General features: G+C 36.5%; 1 protein-coding gene across 3 annotated transcripts in view; it reads left to right on the forward strand.

Annotated features, from left to right (window-relative positions):
• The window catches only part of LOC117009864 (bromodomain-containing protein 2-like), a 42,270-nt gene extending 23,053 nt beyond the window's left edge, over positions 1-19,217 (forward strand). For 2 of the 3 annotated variants that reach the window (XM_033084231.2, XM_033084230.2), the window contains 6 exons: positions 1,554-1,682; positions 3,924-4,172; positions 9,692-9,882; positions 12,605-12,918; positions 14,857-14,979; positions 19,051-19,217. In XM_033084231.2, coding sequence (XP_032940122.1) covers positions 1,554-1,682; positions 3,924-4,172; positions 9,692-9,882; positions 12,605-12,918; positions 14,857-14,979; positions 19,051-19,181 — 1,137 coding nt within the window. In that variant the 3' untranslated portion in view covers positions 19,182-19,217. Of the gene's footprint in view, positions 1-1,553; positions 1,683-3,923; positions 4,173-9,691; positions 9,883-12,604; positions 12,919-14,856; positions 14,980-16,607; positions 16,800-19,050 lie in introns of those variants that run through there. The other variant, XM_033084229.2, reaches the window with a different exon arrangement.

The raw sequence follows: 19,217 nt of genomic DNA on the forward strand, positions 1-19,217 counted from the left end.
CCTTCCATGACCTTTCTGACCCTTCCATGACTTGGTTGACTCTTCTATGACCTTTATGACTTTTCCAAGACCCCATTGACCCTTCCATGATCTCATTGAGCCTTCCATGACTCCATTGATTTTTCTAAGACTCTTTTGATGCTGTTGACTCTTCCATTGATGCCACTGACACTTTCATTACCCTACTGACCCTTCCATGACTCGGTTGCCCTTTCCATTGACCCCATTGACCCTTCCATTGACCTCATTGACCCTTCCAAGATCCCATTGACTCTTCCAACACCCCATTGACCCTTCCTTCCATGACTCCATTGACCCTTCCATGACTTGGTTGACTCTTCCATGACCTTTTTGATGCTTCCATTGACCCCATTGACCCTTCCATGATGCCATTGAGTCTTCCATGACCCTGTTGACCCTTCCATACTCCATGGATGCTTCCAAGACTCCGTTGATGCCGTTGACTCTTCATTGACCCCACTGACCCTTCCAAAACTCCATTGACCCTTCCATGACCCCATTGACCCTTCTGTGATTCTGTTGACCATTCCATGATCCTATTGACCCTTCTATGAGTCCATTGACTCTTCCAAGACCTCATTGACCCTTCCATGACTCCATTGACTCTTCCATGACTTGGTTGACTCTTCCATGACCTTTTTGACCCTTCTAAGACCCCATTGATCCTTCCATGACCCCTTTGACCCTTTTATGACTCCATTGACCATTCCATGACTCCATTGATCCTGTTGACCCTTCCATGACTTGGTTGACCCTTCCATGACCCCATTGACCCTTCCATGACTCGATTGACCCTTCCATTGATCCCATTGATCCTTCCATGACCCCATTGACCCTTCCATGAGTTGGTTGACCCTTCTATTGACCCTATTGACACTTCCATGAGCCCATTGATTCTTCCAATACCGCATTGGCCCTTCCATGACCCCATTGACTCTTCCATGACTCCATTGACCCTTCTATGACCCTGTTGACCCTTCCATGACCCCATTGACCCTTCCATGACTCCGTTGACTTTTCCAAGACTCCTTTGATGCTGTTGACTCTTCCATTGATACCACTGACACTTTCATGACCCTACTGACCCTTCCATGACTCGGTTGCCCCTTCCATTGACCCCACTGACCCTTCCAAAACTCCATGACCCTTTCATGACTCCATTGACCTTTCCATGACCCCGTTGATCCTTCTATGATTCTATTGACCATTCTGTGATCCTATTGACCCTTCCAAGATGTCATTGACATTTCCATGACTCCATTGACCCTTCCATGATTCCATTGACCCTTATATGACCCCGTTGACCCTCCAAGATTTCATTGACCCTTCCATGACTTGGTTGACGCTTGCATGACTTGATTGACCCTTCCACTGACCCCATGACCCTTCTATTGACCCCATTGACAGTTCCATGATGCCATTGACTCTTCCATGACCCCATTCACCCTTCCATGGCTTGGTTGACCCTTCCATTGACCCCACTGACACTTCCATGACCCTCTGACCCTTTTCCCGGCTGTTTTTCCCGGCAGAGGAAGATGGAAAACCGGGATTACCGCGACGCGCAGGAATTCGCCGCCGACGTTCGGTTGATGTTCTCCAACTGCTACAAGTACAACCCCCCGGATCACGACGTGGTGGCCATGGCCAGGAAACTCCAGGTGGGAATTCCCAAAATTCCCCCCAAAAAATTAAAAAAAAAAATCCCAGAAAATTCCACTCAAAATTTGGGTTTTGCCAGGAATGGGTTGGGAGCGGATTTTTGGCGTGAGATGAGAAGGAAAGGATGAAATTTTGGGATTTTTTTTTTAATTTGAGATTGGAAATTTGGGATTTTATCAAGATTGGACGACCAAAAATCGACAAAATTTGGGGATTTTTTACCACTGTAAATCTGGGATTTTTTGGAACACTCCAACCCATCCTCATTCCTCCCCCAAAAAAATTTCCCATCCCAATTCCCCAAAAAAAAATCTCCCTTTCCAAAGGACGTGTTTGAGTTCAGTTACGCCAAAATGCCGGACGAGCCGTCGGCGCCGTCGCCTTCGACCAAATCACCAAATTTTGGGATTTTTAAGGAATTGGAAATTTGGGATTTTTCAATTCCGTTGTGGGAGCACTGGGAGTGGATTTTTGGTGTGGGATGAGAAGGAAATGGTGGAATTTTGGGAATTTTTTTTTGGAATTTGGGATTGGAAATTTGGAATTTTGGGATTTTATCAAGATTGTGCAACCGGAAATTGCCAAAATTTTGGGAATTTTTGGTACTGGAAATTTGGGATTTTTTGGAACACTACCAATTTCATCTCCAACCTATCCTCAATCCTCCCCAAAAAAATTTCCCATCCCAATTCCCCAAAAAAATTTTTTTTTCCTAAGGACGTGTTCGAGTTCAGTTACGCCAAAATGCCGGACGAGCCGTCGGCGCCATTGCCGTCGGCCAAATCACCAAGTTTTGGGATTTTTAAGGAATTGGAAATTTGGGATTTTTAAATTCCATACTGGGAGCGCTGGGAGTGGATTTTTTAAGTGGGATGAGAAGGAAATGATGAAATTTTGGGATTTTTTTTTTGGAATTTGGGATTGGAAATTTGGGATTTTGGGATTTTATCAAGATTACGCAACCGGAAATCGCCAAAATTTTGGGAATTTTTGACACTGGAAATCCAGGATTTTTTTGGAACACTGCAACCCATCCTCAATCCCTCCCAAAAAAATTTCCCATCCCAATTCCCCAAAAAAAAATTTCCTTTCCAAACGATGTGTTCGAGTTCAGTTACGCCAAAATGCCAGACGAGCCGTCGGCGCCGTTGCCTTCGGCCAAATCACCAAATCTTGCGATTTTTAAGGAGTTGGAAATTTGGGATTTTTAAATTCTATACTGGGAGCACTGGGAGTGGATTTTTGGTGTGGGATGAGAAGGAAAACATGGAATTTTGGGACTTATTTTTTTTGGAATTTGGGATTGGAAATTTGGGATTTTATCAAAATTGGACAACCAAAAATCGACGAAATTTGGGGATTTTTTGGCACTGGAAGTCTGGGATTTTTTGGAACACTCCAACCCATCTTCAATCCCCCCCAAAAAAAATTTCCCATTCCAATCCCCAAAAAAATTTTTTTTTCCTAAGGACGTGTTCGAGTTCAGTTACGCCAAAATGCCCGACGAGCCGTCGGCGCCGTCGCCTTCGACCAAATCACCAAATTTTTTGGATTTTTAAGGAATTGGAAATTTGGGATTTTTAAATTCCATACTGGGAGCACTGACAGTTGATTTTTCATGGTGGGATGAGAAGGAAATGATGGAATTTTGGCTTTTTTTTAAAATTTGGGATTGGAAATTTGGAATTTTGGGATTTTATCAAGATTACGTAACCGGAAATCACCAAAATTTGGGGAATTTTTGGCACTGGAAATCCAGGATTTTTTTGAACACTTCCAATTCCACCTCCAACCCATCCTCAATCCCCCCCAAAAAAATTTCCCATCCCAATTCCCAAAAAAAAATTCCCTTTCCAAAGGACGTGTTCGAGTTCAGTTACGCCAAAATGCCGGACGAGCCGTCGGCGCCGTCGCCTTCGACCAAATCACCAAATTTTGGGATTTTTAAGGAATTGGAAATTTGGGATTTTTAAATTCTATAGTGGGAGCACTGGGAGTGGATTTTTTATGTGGGATGAGAAGGAAATGATGAAATTTTGGGATTTTTTGGGGATTTGGGATTGGAAATTTGGGATTTTATCAAGATTGGGTGACCGGAAATGGCCAAAATTTTGGAATTTCTTGACATTAAAAATTTGGAATTTTTTTGGAACACTTCCAATTCCCCCTCCAACCCATCCTCAATCCCCCCCAAAAAAATTTCCCATCCCAATTCCCAAAAAAAAATTTCTTTTCTAAAGGACGTGTTCGAGTTCAGTTACGCCAAAATGCCGGACGAGCCGCAGGATTCCGGCGCGGCCTCGGCGTCGGCGCCGTTGCCTTTGGCCAAATCCTCGTCTGAGGAATCTTCCAGCGATGAGGATGAGGAGGATGAGGATGAGGATGAAGATGAAGACGAGGAGAGCTCGACGGAAACGTCCTCGGAGAGCGAGGAGAGCTCGGATTCCGAGGAGGAGCGAGCGAATCGGTTGGCGGAGCTGCAGGAGCAGGTGGGGGGAAAATTGGGGAAAATTTGGGGAAAAAAATGGGAAAAATGGGGGAAAAATTGGAGGAAATAATGGAGAAAATGGGAGGGAAAATAGGGGGGAAATTGGGGAAAAATTGGAGGAAAAAAGGAAAAAAAATGGAGAAAAAATCGGAGAAAATTGAGTGGGGGAAAGGGAAAAATTTTGAGAAAATTGGGGAAATTGGGAAAAAATTGGGGGGGAAAAGAGAAAAACTGGAAGAAAGTTCGAGGAAATAATGGGGAAAATGGGAGGGAAAATAGGGGAGAAAATTGGAAAAAAATTGGAGGAAGAAAGGGAAAAAATTGGAAACAAAATTGGAGAAAATTGGGGGGGAAGGGGAAAAAATTGGAGCGAATTAGGGGGGAAATTGTGAAAAAGATGGGAAGGGAAAAAATGGAAAAAAGTGGGAAAAATGGAGAAAATGGGAGGGAAAATAGGGGGGAAATTGGGGAAAAATTGGAGGAAAAAAGGAAAAAAATTGGAAAAAAACTGGGAGAAAATTGGGGAAAAATTGGGGAGAAAAGGGAAAAAATTTGAGAAAATTGGGGAATGGAGGAAAAAAGAAAATTTAAAAATTTGAAGGAAGAAAGTGAAAAAAAAAGGAAAAAAATTGGAGAAAATGGGAGGGAAATTGGGGGGGGAAAAGGGAAAAATTGGAGAAAATTGGGGAAAATTGGAGAAAAAAAATGGGAAAAACTTGGGTGGGAAGTGGAGGAAAAATGGAAAAAAAATTGGAGAAAATTGGGGGGAAATGCAGGAAAAAAGGAAAAAAATGAAGGGAAAAAGGGGAAAAATTGGAAAAAAATTGGGGGGGAAATGGAGGAAAAAAGGAAAAAATTGGAGGGAAATTGGAAAAAATTGGAGGAAAAAAGGAAAAAAAATGGAGGAAAAAATTGGAGAAAATTAGGGGGGAAATTGGGGAAAATTGGGGGGGAAATGGAGGAAAAAAGGAAAAAAATGGGGAAAAATTGGAGGAAAAAAGGAAAAAATGGAAAAAAATAGAAGGAAAAAAGTGGAAAAAAAATTGAAGGAAAAAAGAGGAAAAATTGGAAAAAATAGAGAAAATGGGAGGAAAAATAGGGGGAAAATTGGGGAAAAATTGGAGGAAAAAAGGGGAAAAATTGGAAAAAAACTGGGAGAAAATTGGGGAAAAATTGGGGAGAAAAGGGAAAATATTTGAGAAAATTGGGGGAGAATGGAGGAAAAAAAAATTGAAAAAATTGAAGGAAGAAAGTGGAAAAAAAAGGAAAAAAATTGGAGAAAATGGGAGGGAAATTGGGGGGGAAAAAGGGAAAAATTGGAGAAAATTTGGGGGAAAATGGGAGGAAAAAATAGGGGAAAAAAATGAAGGGGAAAAGGGGGAAAATGGAAAAAATTGGGAGGAGAAGGGGAAAAAAATGGAGAAAATTGGGGGGCAAAATGGAGGAAAAAGGGAAAAAAATGGAAAAAATTTGGAGAAAAATGGGAGGACAAAAATCTGGAAAGAAAGAAGAAAAGATCAAGGAAAAAGTTGGAAGGAAATGGCAAAAAATCAGAAAAAACGGGGGAAAATCGGGGGGAAATGGAGAAAAATCAGGAAAAAAGGGAAGAAATTGGGGGAAAATAATGGAAAAATCAAGGAAAAATATTGGGTAAAAAATCAAGAAAAATGGGGAGGGAAATGGGAAAAAAAGGAAAAAAAAATCAGAAAGAAATAGGAAAAAAATTTTTTTTAAACTGTGAAAACATGGGAAAAAAAATCACAAAAAAATCAGGAAAAATCACAAAAAAGTCAGGAAAAATCACAAAAAAAGGGGGAAAAAAATCAGAAAAAATTCAGAAAAATTGGGGAAATTTTTGTTACCTTTAAATCGAATTTTTTTGGGCTGGATTTTGGATTTTTGGAGCTCACTGCCCCCCTCCCTGACAGCTGCCCTGAGTCAAAACCCAAGTGCAAAGGGGACAAGAGGAAGAAGAAAAAATGGGGGAAAAATCAGGAAGAAAAGGGAAATAATTGGGGGAAAAATCAGGGAAAGAAATGTGAAAAAAATCAGAAAAAACCAGAAAAAAAATCGGGAAGAAAATTCTAAAAGTGGGGAAAAATTGGCAAGAAAATGAGGAAAAATTGGGGGAAGGAGTCTGAGAAAGAGGGGTAAAAATAGGAAAATAATCAGGAAAAAATGAGAAAAAAACTGGAAAAAATTATTTTAAAAATAGGAAAAAAATCAGGAAAAATTAGGAAAAAATCAAGAAATATTAGGAAAAAATCAGAAAAAAAGGGGGAAATTTTGGGGAAAAAAATCACTGAAATTCAGGGGAAAAAATGACTGAAATTTGGGGGAAAATTGGGAAAAAACTTACAAAAATCAGAAAAGAAAGGGAAAAAATTAGAAAAAATGAGAAAAAAATCAATAAAAAGGGGGAAAAGAAACCAGAAAAAATGGGGGGAAAGTCAGGAAAAAAATGAAGAAAAATCAGTGAGATTTAGAGGAACAAATGGGAAAATTTAGACGAAAAATTAGCAAAAAATAAGAAAAAAATTTTTTTAATTGGGAAAAAAATTACTGAAAAATTACTGAAAAGTCACCGAAAAATTACTAAAAAACCACAAAAAAATCAGGAAAAATCAGAAAAAAATGGGGAAAAAATCAGAAAAAATTCAGAAAAATTGGGGAAATTTTTGTTACCTTTAAATCAATTTTTTTTGGGCTGGATTTTGGATTTTTGGTACTCACTGCCCCCCTCCCTGGCAGCTGCCCCGTGTCAAAACCCAAGTGCAAAGGGGACAAGAGGAAGAAAAAAAATTCTGAAAAAAATGGGGAAAAAAATCATAAAGGAACAAGGAAAAAATCAGGGAAGAAATGGAAAAAGTTTGGGGGGAAAAAATTAAAAATTGGATGTAAATTACAAAAAAATCAGTGAAAAAATGAGCAAAAATAGAAAAAAAAAGTCTGAAAAAAGTTGGGAAAAATGAGGAAGAATTGGGAAGAACTCAGAAGAAATGGGCAAGAAACTGGGAAAAAAAATCAGGAAAAAATGAGGAAAAATCAGGGAAAGTAGGAGAAAAATAGGAAAACAATCAGGGAAAATGAGGGGAAAAACCCAAGGAAAATTCAGGTAAAAATTGGGAAAAAATTCAGAAAAAATGAGGGAAAAAAATCAGGAAAAGAGTCAGAAATAGGGGAAAAATGGGAAGAAGTTAGGGAGGAAAATGAGTAAAATTAAGGGAAAAAATTGTGGAAAAGATAATTTTAAAAATTGAAAAAATCAATAAAAAGGGGAAAAAAAACATTGAACATGGGTAAAAATAGAGGAAAAGTAAAGAAAAACTGAGAAAAGGAGAATTAGGAAAAACCAGTAAAATTCAGGAAAAAAAATAAGGGAAAAATTTAGGAAAAAATCAGAAAAAAATAGGAAAAAAAACTTTTAAAAGGTGAAAAAATTACAAAAAAATCACCGAAAAATTACTAAAAAATCACAAAAAAATCAGGAAAAATCAGAAAAAAATACGAAAAAAAAAATTTAAAACTGGGAAAAAATCACTAAAAATCACCGAAAAATCACTAAAAAATCACAAAAAAATCAGGAAAAATCAGAAAAAACTGGGGAAAAAAATCAGAAAAAAATGGGGAAAAATCAGAAAAAAGAAAGGAAAAAAATCTTTAAAAATGTGAAAAAATTCACAAAAAATTTAGTGAAAAATTACTAAAAAATTACAAAAAAATCAGGAAAAATCAGAAAAAAAGGGGGAGAAAATTTACAGAAAGTGGGAAAGTAATGGGAAAAAGTGACTGAAATTCAGGGGAAAATTGGGAAAAAAATTAGAAAAAATGAGAAAAAAATGAGAAAAAATCAATAAAAAGGGGGAAAGAAACCAGGAAAAAATGGGGAAAAGTCAGGGAAAAAAATTAAGAAAAATGAGTAAAATTTAGAGGAACAAATGGGAAAATTTAGAAGAAAATCAGAAAGAATATAGGGGAAAAAATTCTTTAAAAATTGGTTAAAAATTACTAAAAAATCAGAAAAAAAGAGGAAAAATCAGAAAAAATGGGGGAAAAATGGGAAAAAAATTTTTTAAAAAGTGAAAAAATTACCAAAAAATCACTGGAAAATCACAAAAAAATTACTAAAAAATCACCAAAAAATCAGAAAAAAATGGGGAAAAAATCAGAAAAAATTCAGGGAAAAAAATCTTTTAAAATTGGTTAAAAATTACTAAAAAATTAGAAAAAAGGAGGAAAAATTAGAAAGAAATGGGGGAAAATCAGAGAAAAATGCAAGAAAAAAAAAGTGAAGAAATTACCAAAAAATCAGTGGAAAATCATAAAAAAATTACTAAAAAATCACAAAAAAATCAGGAAAAATCAGAAAAAAATGGGGGAAAAAATGGGAAAAAAATTTTTTAAAAAAGTGAAGAAATTAGCAAAAAGTCACTAGAAAAACACAAAAAAATTACTAAAAAATCACCAAAAAATCAAGAAAAATCAGAAAAAAATGGGGAAAAAAAATTTTTTTAAAAAGTGAAAAAATTATCAAAAAATCACTGGAAAATCACAAAAAAATTACTAAAAAATCAGGAAAAATCAGAAAAAAACGGGGAAAAAAATCAGAAAAAATTCAGAAAAAATTGGGGAAATTTTTGTTACCTTTAAATCGATTTTTTTTGGGCTGGATTTTGAATTTTTGGAGCTCACTGCTCCCCTCCCTGGCAGCTGCCCCGTGTCAAAACCCAAGTGCAAAGGGAACAAGAGGAAGAAAAAAAATTCTGAAAAAAATGGGGAAAAAAATCATAAAGGAACAAGGAAAAAAATCAGGGAAAAAATGGAAAAAGTTTGGGGGGAAAAAATTAAAAATTGTATGCAAATTACAAAAAAAAATCAGTGAAAAAATGAGCAAAAATAGGAAAAAAAATCTGAAAAAAGTTGGGAAAAGTGAGGAAGAATTGGGAAGAACTCAGAAAAAAATGGGCAAGAAACTGGGAAAAAAAACAGGAAAAAATGAGGAAAAATCAGGGAAAGTAGGAGAAAAATAGGAAAACAATCAGGGAAAATGAGGGGAAAAACCCAAAGAAAATTCAGGTAAAAATTGGGAAAAAATTCACAAAAAATGAGGGAAAAAAATCAGGGAAAGAGTCAGAAATAGGAAAAAATAGGGGAAAAATGGGAAGAAATTAGGGGAGGAAAATGAATTTTAAAATGTGGAAAAAATGAAAAAAAATCATTAAAAATCAGCAAAAAAAGCTGAAAATTTTGGGAAAAAAATCAATAAAAAGGTGGAAAAAAACCAATAAAAATGGGGAAAAGTCAGAAAAAAATAGGAAAAAAAAATTTTTAAACTGGGAAAAAAATCACTAAAAAATTACTGAAAAATCACCGAAAAATCACAAAAAAATCAGGAAAAATCAGAAAAAAACGGGGAAAAAAATCAGAAAAAATTCAGGAAAATTGGGGAAAGTTTTGTTACCTTTAAATCAATTTATTTTGGGCTGGATTTTGGTGCTCACTGCCTCCCTCCCCCGGCAGCTGCGGGCCGTGCACGAGCAGCTGGCCGCCCTCTCGCAGGGCCCCGTGTCCAAACCCAAACGCAAACGGGACAAGAGGAAGAAGAAAAAATCGGAGAAGCACAAAGGGAGAGCGGGGACGGACGAGGAGACGCGGCAGAGGCAGGCGCAGCTGCGCAGGGCCCGCAAGAACGCGGCGGGAGCGGGATCCAAGTGAGAAAATGGGGGGCTGGGAATGGGATTTGGGGATTTGGGATTTTTGGGAATTTTTTTTAGTATTATTAGGATTTTTTTTGAGGTTTTTTGGGGATTTTTTGGGATTTTTGGGGATTTTTTTGAGAATTTTTGGGATTTTTTGAGGAATTTTTTGAGAGTTTTTGGGATTTTTCGGGGGATTTTTTGGAGAATTTTTGGGATTTTTTTTAGGATTTTTTAAGGATTTTGTTTTAGGGTTTTTTTGGGATTTTTTAGGATTTTTTTGAGATTTTTAGGGTTTTTTGGGATTTTTTTAGGATTTTTTGGAGAGTTTTTGGGTGTTTTTTCTGAGAATTTTAGGGATTTTTTCAGGATTGTTTTTGGGTTTTGGGGGGATTTTTTGAGGGTTTTTTTGGATTTTTTTTGAGAATTTTTTGGGATTTTTTGGATTTTTTTGAGAATTTTGCAGCATTTTTTGGGGATTTTTTTGAGGATTTTTAGAATTTTTTGGGTATTTTTAATGATTTTTTGAGGATTTTTTGGGTATTTTTTTGGATTGTTTTTGAGAATTGTTGGGGATGTTTTTTGGTGAATTTTGAATTATTTTTTTAGGAATTTTCAGCATTTTGGGGGGGTTTTTTTGGGGATTTTTTTAGGGGTTTTTGAGAATTTTTGGGATTTTTTTTAGGATTTTTTGGTGAATTTTTAGCGGTTTTTTTGGAGAATTTTGGGGGATTTTTTGGGGTTTTGGGGGGATTTTTTTGGATTTTTTTAGGAATTTTTGAGAGATTTTTTGAGGATTTTTGGGATTTCTTGGGGATTTTTCGGGGATTTTTTTGAGAGTTTTTGGAGGTTTTTTTGTGAATTTTTAGGATTTTTTTTTTCAGGATTTTTTGGGGATTTTTTCAGGGTTTTTTTGAGAATTTTTGGGATATTTTTTAGGATTTTTTTGAGAATTTTGGGGGATTTTTTGGGGATTTTTGGGGATTTTTTAGGATTTTTTTGAGAATTTTTGGGATTTTTTTAGGAGTTTTTTGAGAGTTTTTGTGATTTTTCGGGGGATTTTTTGGTGAATTTTTAGGTTTTTTTTGCAGAATTTTTGGGATTTTTTAGGATTTTTTTGGGATTTTTTAGGGTTTTTTTGAAAATTTTTGGAGATTTTTTTGGATTTTTTTTTAGAATTTTTTTGATTTTTTTAGGATTTTTGTGGTGGGGTTTTTTTTATTTTTTTGGATTTTTTTTTTAAGAATTTTGGGGGTTTTTTGGGGATTTTAGGATTTTTGAATGGGGATGCTGCACAGGGCCCGGAAAAAACGCCGCCAGAGCGGGATCCAAGTGAGAACCTGGGGAGCTGGGAATGGGATTTGGGGGTTTTGGGGGTTTTTTTAGGATTTTTTTGGGATTTTTTAGGATTTTTTGGGAATTTTTTTAGGACTTTTTGGTGTATATTTAGGGATTTTTTGGGATTTTTTGAGAATGTTTTGGGGGTTTTTTTAGGATTTTTTTAGGATTTTTTGGGATTTTTTTAGGATTTTTTGATGAGTTTTTGGGAGTTTTGGGGATTTTTAGGAGATTTTTGAACATTTTTTGGTGAATTTTTATGATTTTTTTGAGAATTTTTTTGGATTTTTTGGGGCTTTTTTGAGAATTTCTGGGGGTTTTTTGGAGAGTTTTTAGGAATTTTTGGGGGATTGTTTAGCTAATTTTTGGGATTTTTTTAAGGATTTTTCTAGGGATTTTGGGGGGATTTTTTTAGGGTTTTTTGGAGAATTTTTTAGGGTTTTTTAGAAATTTTTACGGCATTTTTGGGGATTTTTTTAGGATTTTTTGGAGATTTTTTGGGATTTTTTTGATACTTTTTGGAGAATTTTGGGGATTTTTTGGGATTTTTTGATGGATTTTTAGTGATTTTTTAAAGGATTTTTGGCTTTTTTTGGGGTATTTTTAGGGAATTTTGGAGTATTTTTGAGAGATTTTTTCAGATTTTTTGAGGAATTTTTTTATTTTTTTCGTATTTTTTGCAATGTTTTTAGGTTTTTTGAGGGTTTTGGGGGATTTTTTGATGAATTTCTAATGATTTTTTAAAGAATTTTTGAGATATTTGAGATTTTGGGGGGATTTTTTGTGATTTTTTTTAGGATTTTGGGGGCGATTTGTTTTAGGATTTTTTGGTGAGTTTTTATTAATTTTTTTATGTTTTTTGGGGATTTTTTTGGTGAGTTTTTAATAATTTTTTAAAGAATTTTTTTGGTTTTTTTGGGTATTTTTTAGGATTTTTTGGGGGGATTTTTTTGGATTTTGGGGGGGTTTTTTTAGAGAATTTTGTTGAGAATTTTAGGGGGAGTTTTTTTAGGAATTTTTTGAGAATTTTTGGGATTTTTGTGGGGATTTTTTGGGGATTTTTTTGGGATTTTTGGGGGATTTTTTGCGATTATTTTGGGGGGATTTTCGGGGAGATTTTTTTTAGAATTTTTTAGGCAGTTTTTTTGAGAGTTTTAGCAATTCTGGGGGATTTTTACTGTTATTTTTTGGGGGATTTTCTTAGAATTTTTTTGAGAATTGTTAGGATTTTTGGGGTTTTTTTTTATTTTTGAGGGATTTTTTGGGAATTTTTTTGAGAATTTTCGGGGGATGTTTTTGCAATTTTTTAGAGAATTTTTGGGATTTTGGGTGGATTTTTAACCAAAACATTGTGGAAAAATTAAAAACAAAAAAATCCTAAATTTTATTTCCCCCCCAGAAACCCCAAGAAATCCTCCAAACCCCCCTTACCCACCCCCGCGGCCTCGCTGCTGGACTCGGAGGAGGAGGAAGAATCCAAACCGATGTCGTACGACGAGAAACGCCAACTGAGCCTGGACATCAACAAATTACCCGGGGAGAAACTGGGCAGGGTCGTTCACATCATCCAGAGCCGCGAGCCCTCGCTGCGGGACTCCAACCCCGAGGAGATCGAGATCGACTTCGAGACGCTCAAAGCGTCCACGCTGCGCGAGCTGGAGCGCTACGTGCTCAGCTGCCTGAGGAAAAAACCCAGGAAACCCTACAGTGAGAGTAAGGGGAAATTTGGATTTTGGATCTGGGGGGGTTTGGGGATTTTTTGGGATTTTTTTGGGGAATTTTTAGGGTTTTTTTGTGAATTTTTAGGAATTTATTGGCGTTTTTTAGAGATTTTTTGGGAGTTTTTTGGGAGTCTTTAGAGATTATTTTGTATTTTTTTGTAGATTTTTCATTAAGTTTTGATAGATTTTTGTGGGGTGTTTGGGAATTTTTTCATTGATTTTTTGGAGATTTTTAATGGATTTTTAGGATTTTTTTAGGGATTTTTTTGGGAATTTTTGGGGGATTTTTGGAAATTTTTACGGATTTTTGGGGGGTTTTTTTGAGATTTTTTTGGTAGATTTTGAGAGATTTTTTGCAGAATTTTCTAGAGTTTTTGTCTATTTTTTGGGAATTTTTTATTGATTTTTTGGGGGATTTTTTTGCAGATTTTTAGGAGGTTTTTTTGAGATTTTTTGATGTTTTTTCTTTTTTTTTTTTTTGAGATTTTTTTGGTTAATGTTCAGGGATTTTTCACAGGTTTTTCTAGTGTTTTTATGGATTGATTTGGAATTTATCATTGGTTTTTTGGAGATTTTTTGTGAGTTTTTAGGAACTTTTGTAGATTTATTTTAGATTTTTTGGGTATTTTTTTGAGATTTTTTGTGATTTTTTTTCAGGTTTTTCTAGAGTTTTTGTGGGTATTTTGGGAATTTTTCATTGTTTTTTTGGAGGATTTTTTAGGGGTTTTTGGGACGTTTTCTCGGATTTTTCATGGATTTCTGGGGATTTTTTTTAATTTTTCAAGGATTTTTCGCGGCTTTTTTGGGGATATTTTGGTGATTGTTGGTTCAGGGGAATGCTGAGAGCTGGAGCGTTACGTGCTCAGCTGCCTGAGGAAAAAACCCAGGAAACCCTGCAGTGAGAGTAAGGGGAAATAAGATTTAGGGTGTTGGGGGTTTGGGGATTTTTTGGGATTTTTTTGGGGATTTTTCGAAGATTTTTTGGGGATTTTTTGGGAATTTTTGGGGGAATTTTTAGGAATTTTTTGGTATTTTTTTGTAGATTTTTGGCACAATTTTCAGAGATTTTTATAGAAATTTTATGGATTTTTGGGGAATTTTCATTGATTTTTTGGGTGGTTTTTTTAGAAATTTCTGTGGATTATTTTGGGTATTTTTCAGATCCTTTCTGTTTTTGAGATTTTTTTTGTAGGTTTTTTACAGAGGTTTTACAGGTTTTTGTGGAATTTTTGTGGATTTTTTGGGCATTTTTCATTGAGTTTTTGGAGACTTTTTATTTTTAGGAATTTTTTGGAGATTTTTTTGGGATTTTTTAGGGAATTATTGGAGATTTTTTGAGATTTTTCTGGGAATTTTTTGTTGATTTTTCACAGAGTTTTCACAGGTTTTTCTACAATTTTTGTGGATTTTTTGGTAATTTGTCATTGATTTTTTGGAGATTTTTTTATTATTTTTTAAGAATTTCTTAGGGATGTTTTTGGGAATTTTTTCAGGTTTTTTTTCTGTTTTTTGGGGATTTTTTTGTAGATTTTTCACAGAGTTTTCACAGATTTTTGTAGAGTTTTTGTAGATTTTTTGGGAGTTTGTCATTGATTCCTTGGAAATTTTTTATGAATTTGTAAGAATTTTTTAGGAGTTTTTTGGGGAATTTTTTCAGGTTTTTTTTCTATTTTTTGGGGATTTTCTTGTAGGTTTTTCACAGAGTTTTCACATTTTTGGGGATTTTTTGCATGGATTTTTGGAGATATTTTTGAGCATTTTTCACAGGTTTTTTGCAGGATTTTTCCCCAATTTTTTCCCAAATTTTCCCCAATTTTTTCTCAATTTTGCCCCAAATTTTTACTAATTTTTTCCCCATTTTTTTCTAAATTTTCCCCAATTTTCTCCCGCATTTCTCTGACTTTTTCCCTGTTTTATTTTCTTTTCCCAGCCCTGAAGAAGCCGGTGGGGAAGACGAAAGAGGAGCTGGCCCTGGAGAAAAAACGGGAATTGGAGAAACGGCTCCAGGACGTCAGCGGGCAGCTGAACTCGGCCAAGAAACCCCCAAAAAAGGGTTGGGAATTCTGGGAATTTTGGGGAACTTTGGGAAATTTTGGGGGAATTTTTTGGGTATTTTTCTGGTTGTTTTTTTGGGGATTTTTGGGGATTTTTTTGGATTTTTTGGGTATTTTTTAGGGAGTTTTTTGGGGAATTTCTGGGGTTTTGGGGAATTTTTGGAGTATTTTTGGGGGAAATTTTTTTGGAATTTTTGGGGGTTTTTGGGAATATTTTGGAGAATTTTTGGAGAATTTTGGGATTGGGAATTTGGGGATTTATGGTTTTTGGGAATTGGGGATGGGACAGGCAGCTGAACTCAACCAAGAAACCCCAAAAAAAGGGTCTAGGATTTTGGGGAATTCTGTGATTGGGAATTTTAATATTGAAATTGGGAATTCTAAGTTGTAGGAAGGGATTCTGGGATTGGAATTAGGCATTTGGATGTTGAAATGAGAAATTTTGGGATTGGAATTGAGAATTCTGGGATTGAAATTGGGAATTTTGGGATTGAAATTAAGAATTCTGGATATTGAAATTGGAAATTGCAGCACCCAAGCCCCAAATTCTCTCAGGATTCTTCCTTTTACATTTCCATCTTCAAAACCCATTCCCAAAATCCCAAATTTTCCGAAATTTTGGGGTTTTTTTTCTTTATTCTCAACAGTCAGTCAGAAGCCGGAGTCGGTGCAGGGAATTTTGGGATTGGGAATTTTGGATGTTGGGAATTTTGGGATTGGGAATTTTGGGATGTTGGAATTGGGAATTATTAAATTGGGAATTCTGGGATTGGGAATTCTGGGATTGAAATTGAGGATTCTGGATGTTGGGAATTTTGGGGATTGGGAATTCTGGATGTTGGAATTGGGAATTATTGGAAATTCTGGGATTGGGAATTGTGGGACTGGAATTGGTAATTTTGGATGTTGATAATTCTGGGTGTTGAGAATTCAGGAATTGGGAATTCTGGGAATGGGAATTCTGGATGTTGGGATTTCTGGATATTGGGAATTATGAAACTAGGAATTCTGAAATTGGGAATTTTAGGACTGAGATTGAGAATTGTGGGTGTTGAGATTGGGAATTCTGGGACTGGAATTTGGAATTCTGGATGTTGGAAATTCTGGGGTTGGGAATTCTGGGAGTGGAATTGAGAATCCTGGATGTTGAAAATTTTGGGTGTTGGGAATTCAGGAACTGGGAATTCTGGGACTCAGAAATCTGGAATTGGGAATTCTAATAGTGAGATGGGGAATTGAAAATTCTGGATGTTGAGAATCCTGGATATGGGGAATTCTGGAATGGGGAATTCTGGGATTGGGAATTCTGGGACTGGAATTGAGAATCCTGGATGTTGGGAATTTTGGGACTGGAATTAGAAATTCTGGATGTTGAGATTGGGAATTCTGGAATTGAAATTGGAAATTCTGGGATTGAAATTGGGAATATTGGGATTGAAATTGGGAATTTTGAGATTGAAATCAGGAATTTTGGGGTTGAAATTCAGAATTTTGAGATTGAAATTGGGAATTTGGGATGTCGAAATCAGACATCCAAACCCCAGATTCCCTCAGGATTCTTCCTCTTGTATTTCCATCCTCCAAACCTAAATTTTGGGATTTTTTTTTTGGTTTTTATTCCCAACAGCCAGCGAGAAGCCGGAGTCGGCGCAGGGACTGGGATTGGGAATTTTGGGATTGAGAATTCTGGAATTGGGAATTTTGGGATTGGGAATTTTGGGTTTTGGGAGTTCTGGGATTGGGAGTTCTAGGACTGAGATTGGGAATTCTGGAATTGGGATTTCTGGATGTTGAGAATTCTGGGATTGGGAATTACTAGATTGGGAATTTTGGGATTGGGAATTCTGGGATTGGAATTGAGAATTCTGGATGTTGGGAATTCAGGAACTGGGAATTCTGGGACTGAGAATTCTGGAATTGGGAATTCTGGAATTTGGAATTATGAAATTGGGAATTCTGGAATTGGAAATTCTAGGACTGAGTTTGGGAATTTTGGGACTGAAATTGAAAATTCTGGATGTTGAGAATTTTGGATATTGGGAATTCTGGAATTGGGATTTGTGGATGTTGGGACTTCTGGAATTGGGAGTTTTAAGATTGGAATTCTGGGGTTGGGATTTCTGGGACTGGAATTGAAAATTCTGGGTTCCCCACCAGAACTCATCCCCACTCCTAAAATCCTGAATTTTCCCAAATTTTTGGATTTTTTTTGTTTTATTTTTCCCAACAGCCAGCGAGAAGCCGGAGTCGGCGCAGGGACTGGAATTGGGGATTCTGGGATTGAGAATTCTGGAATTGGGCATTTTGGGATTGGGAATTTTGGGTTTTGGGAGTTCCGGGATTGGGAGTTCTAGGACTGAGATTGGGAGTTCTGGAATTGGGATTTCTGGATGTTGAGAATTCTGGGATTGGGAATTCTGGGACTGGAATTGGGAATTATTAAATTGGGAATTTTGGGATTGGGAATTCTGGAATTGAGAATTGTGGATGTTGGAAATTCAGGAACTGGGAATTCTGGGACTGAGAATTCTGGAATTGGGAATTCTGGAATTTGGAATTATGAAATTGGGAATTCGGGAATTGGAAATTCTAGGACTGAGTTTGGGAATTTTGGGACTGAAATTGAGAATTCTGGATGTTGAGAGTTCTGGATATTGGGAATTCCGGAATTGGGATTTCTGGATGTTGGGAACTTTGGGATTGGGAATTCTGTATGTTGAGATTGGGAATTCTGGGACTGGATATGGGAATTCTGGAATTGGGATTTCTGGATGTTGAGAATTCTGGGATTGGGAATTCTGGGACTGGAATTGGGAATTACTAAATTGGGAATTTTGGGATTGGGAATTCTGGAATTGAGAATTCTGGATGTTGGGAATTCAGGAACTGGGAATTCTGGGACTGAGAATTCTGGAATTGGGAATTCTGGAATTTGGAATTATGAAATTGGGAATTCTGGAATTGGGAATTCTAGGACTGAGTTTGGGAATTTTGGGACTGAAATTGAGAATTCTGGATGTTGAGAGTTCTGGATATTGGGAATTCTGGAATTGGGATTTGTGGATGTTGGGACTTCTGGAATTGGGAATTTTAAAATTGGAATTCTAGGGTTGGGATTTATGGGACTGGAATTGAAAATTCTGGGTTCCTCCCAAAACTCATCCCCATTCCCAAAATCCCAAATTTTCCCAAATTTTTGGATTTTTTTCCTTTTATTTTTCCCAACAGCCAGCGAGAAGCCGGAGTCGGCGCAGGGACTGGAATTGGGAATTCTGGGATTGGGAATTCTGGAATTGGGAATTCTAAATGTTGGGAATTTTGGGATTGGGAATTTTGGGATGTTGGAATCGGGAATTATTAAATGGAAATTTTGGGATGGGGAATTCTGGGATTGAATTTGAGAATTCTGGATGTTGGGAATTTTGGGGATTGGGAATTCTGGATGTTGAAATTGGGAATTATTAAGTTGGGAATTCTGGGACTGGAATTGAAAATCCTGGATGTTGAAAATTCTGGATGTTGGGAATTGAGGGATTGGGAATTCTGGAATTGGGAATTCTGGATAATGGGAATTCAGGAATTGGGAATTCTGAGATTGGGAATTATGGAATTGGAATTTCTGGATGTTGGGAATTCTGGGATGGGAATTGGAAATTCTAGATGCTGAAATTGGGAATTCTGGGAATGGAATTGGGAATTTTGGGATTGAGATTGGGAATCCTGGATGTTGAAATTGGGAATTCCAGGTCCTGGAATTTTTTGGGATTGGGAATTCTGGGATTGAAATACGGAATTCTGGGATTGGAATTGGAAATTATGGGGTTGGAATTGGGAATGCTGGGACTGAAATTGGGAATTCTGGAATTGGAAATTCTGGGATTGAAATCAGGAATTTTGGGATTGAAATTGGGAATTTTGAGATCAAAATTGGGAATTTTGAGATTGAAATTGAGAATCTTGGATGTCGAAATCAGACATCCAAACCCCAAATTCCCTCAGGATTCTTCCTCTTGTATTTCCATGCTCCAAACCCAAATTTTTGGATTTTTTCCTTTTATTTTTGCCAACAGCCAGCGAGAAGCCGGAGTCGGCGCAGGCGGCGGCGGCGTCGCGGCTCAGCGCCTCCAGCTCCAGCTCGGACTCGAGCAGCTCCAGCTCCTCCTCCTCCTCCTCGGACACCAGCGACTCAGATTCCGGCTAGAATTCCCAGAAAAATAAAAAAACAAAAATATTCCTG

The sequence above is a fragment of the Catharus ustulatus genome, chromosome 36 (assembly GCF_009819885.2).
Source record: "Catharus ustulatus isolate bCatUst1 chromosome 36, bCatUst1.pri.v2, whole genome shotgun sequence".
In the NCBI taxonomy this organism is placed as follows: Eukaryota; Metazoa; Chordata; class Aves; order Passeriformes; family Turdidae; genus Catharus; species Catharus ustulatus.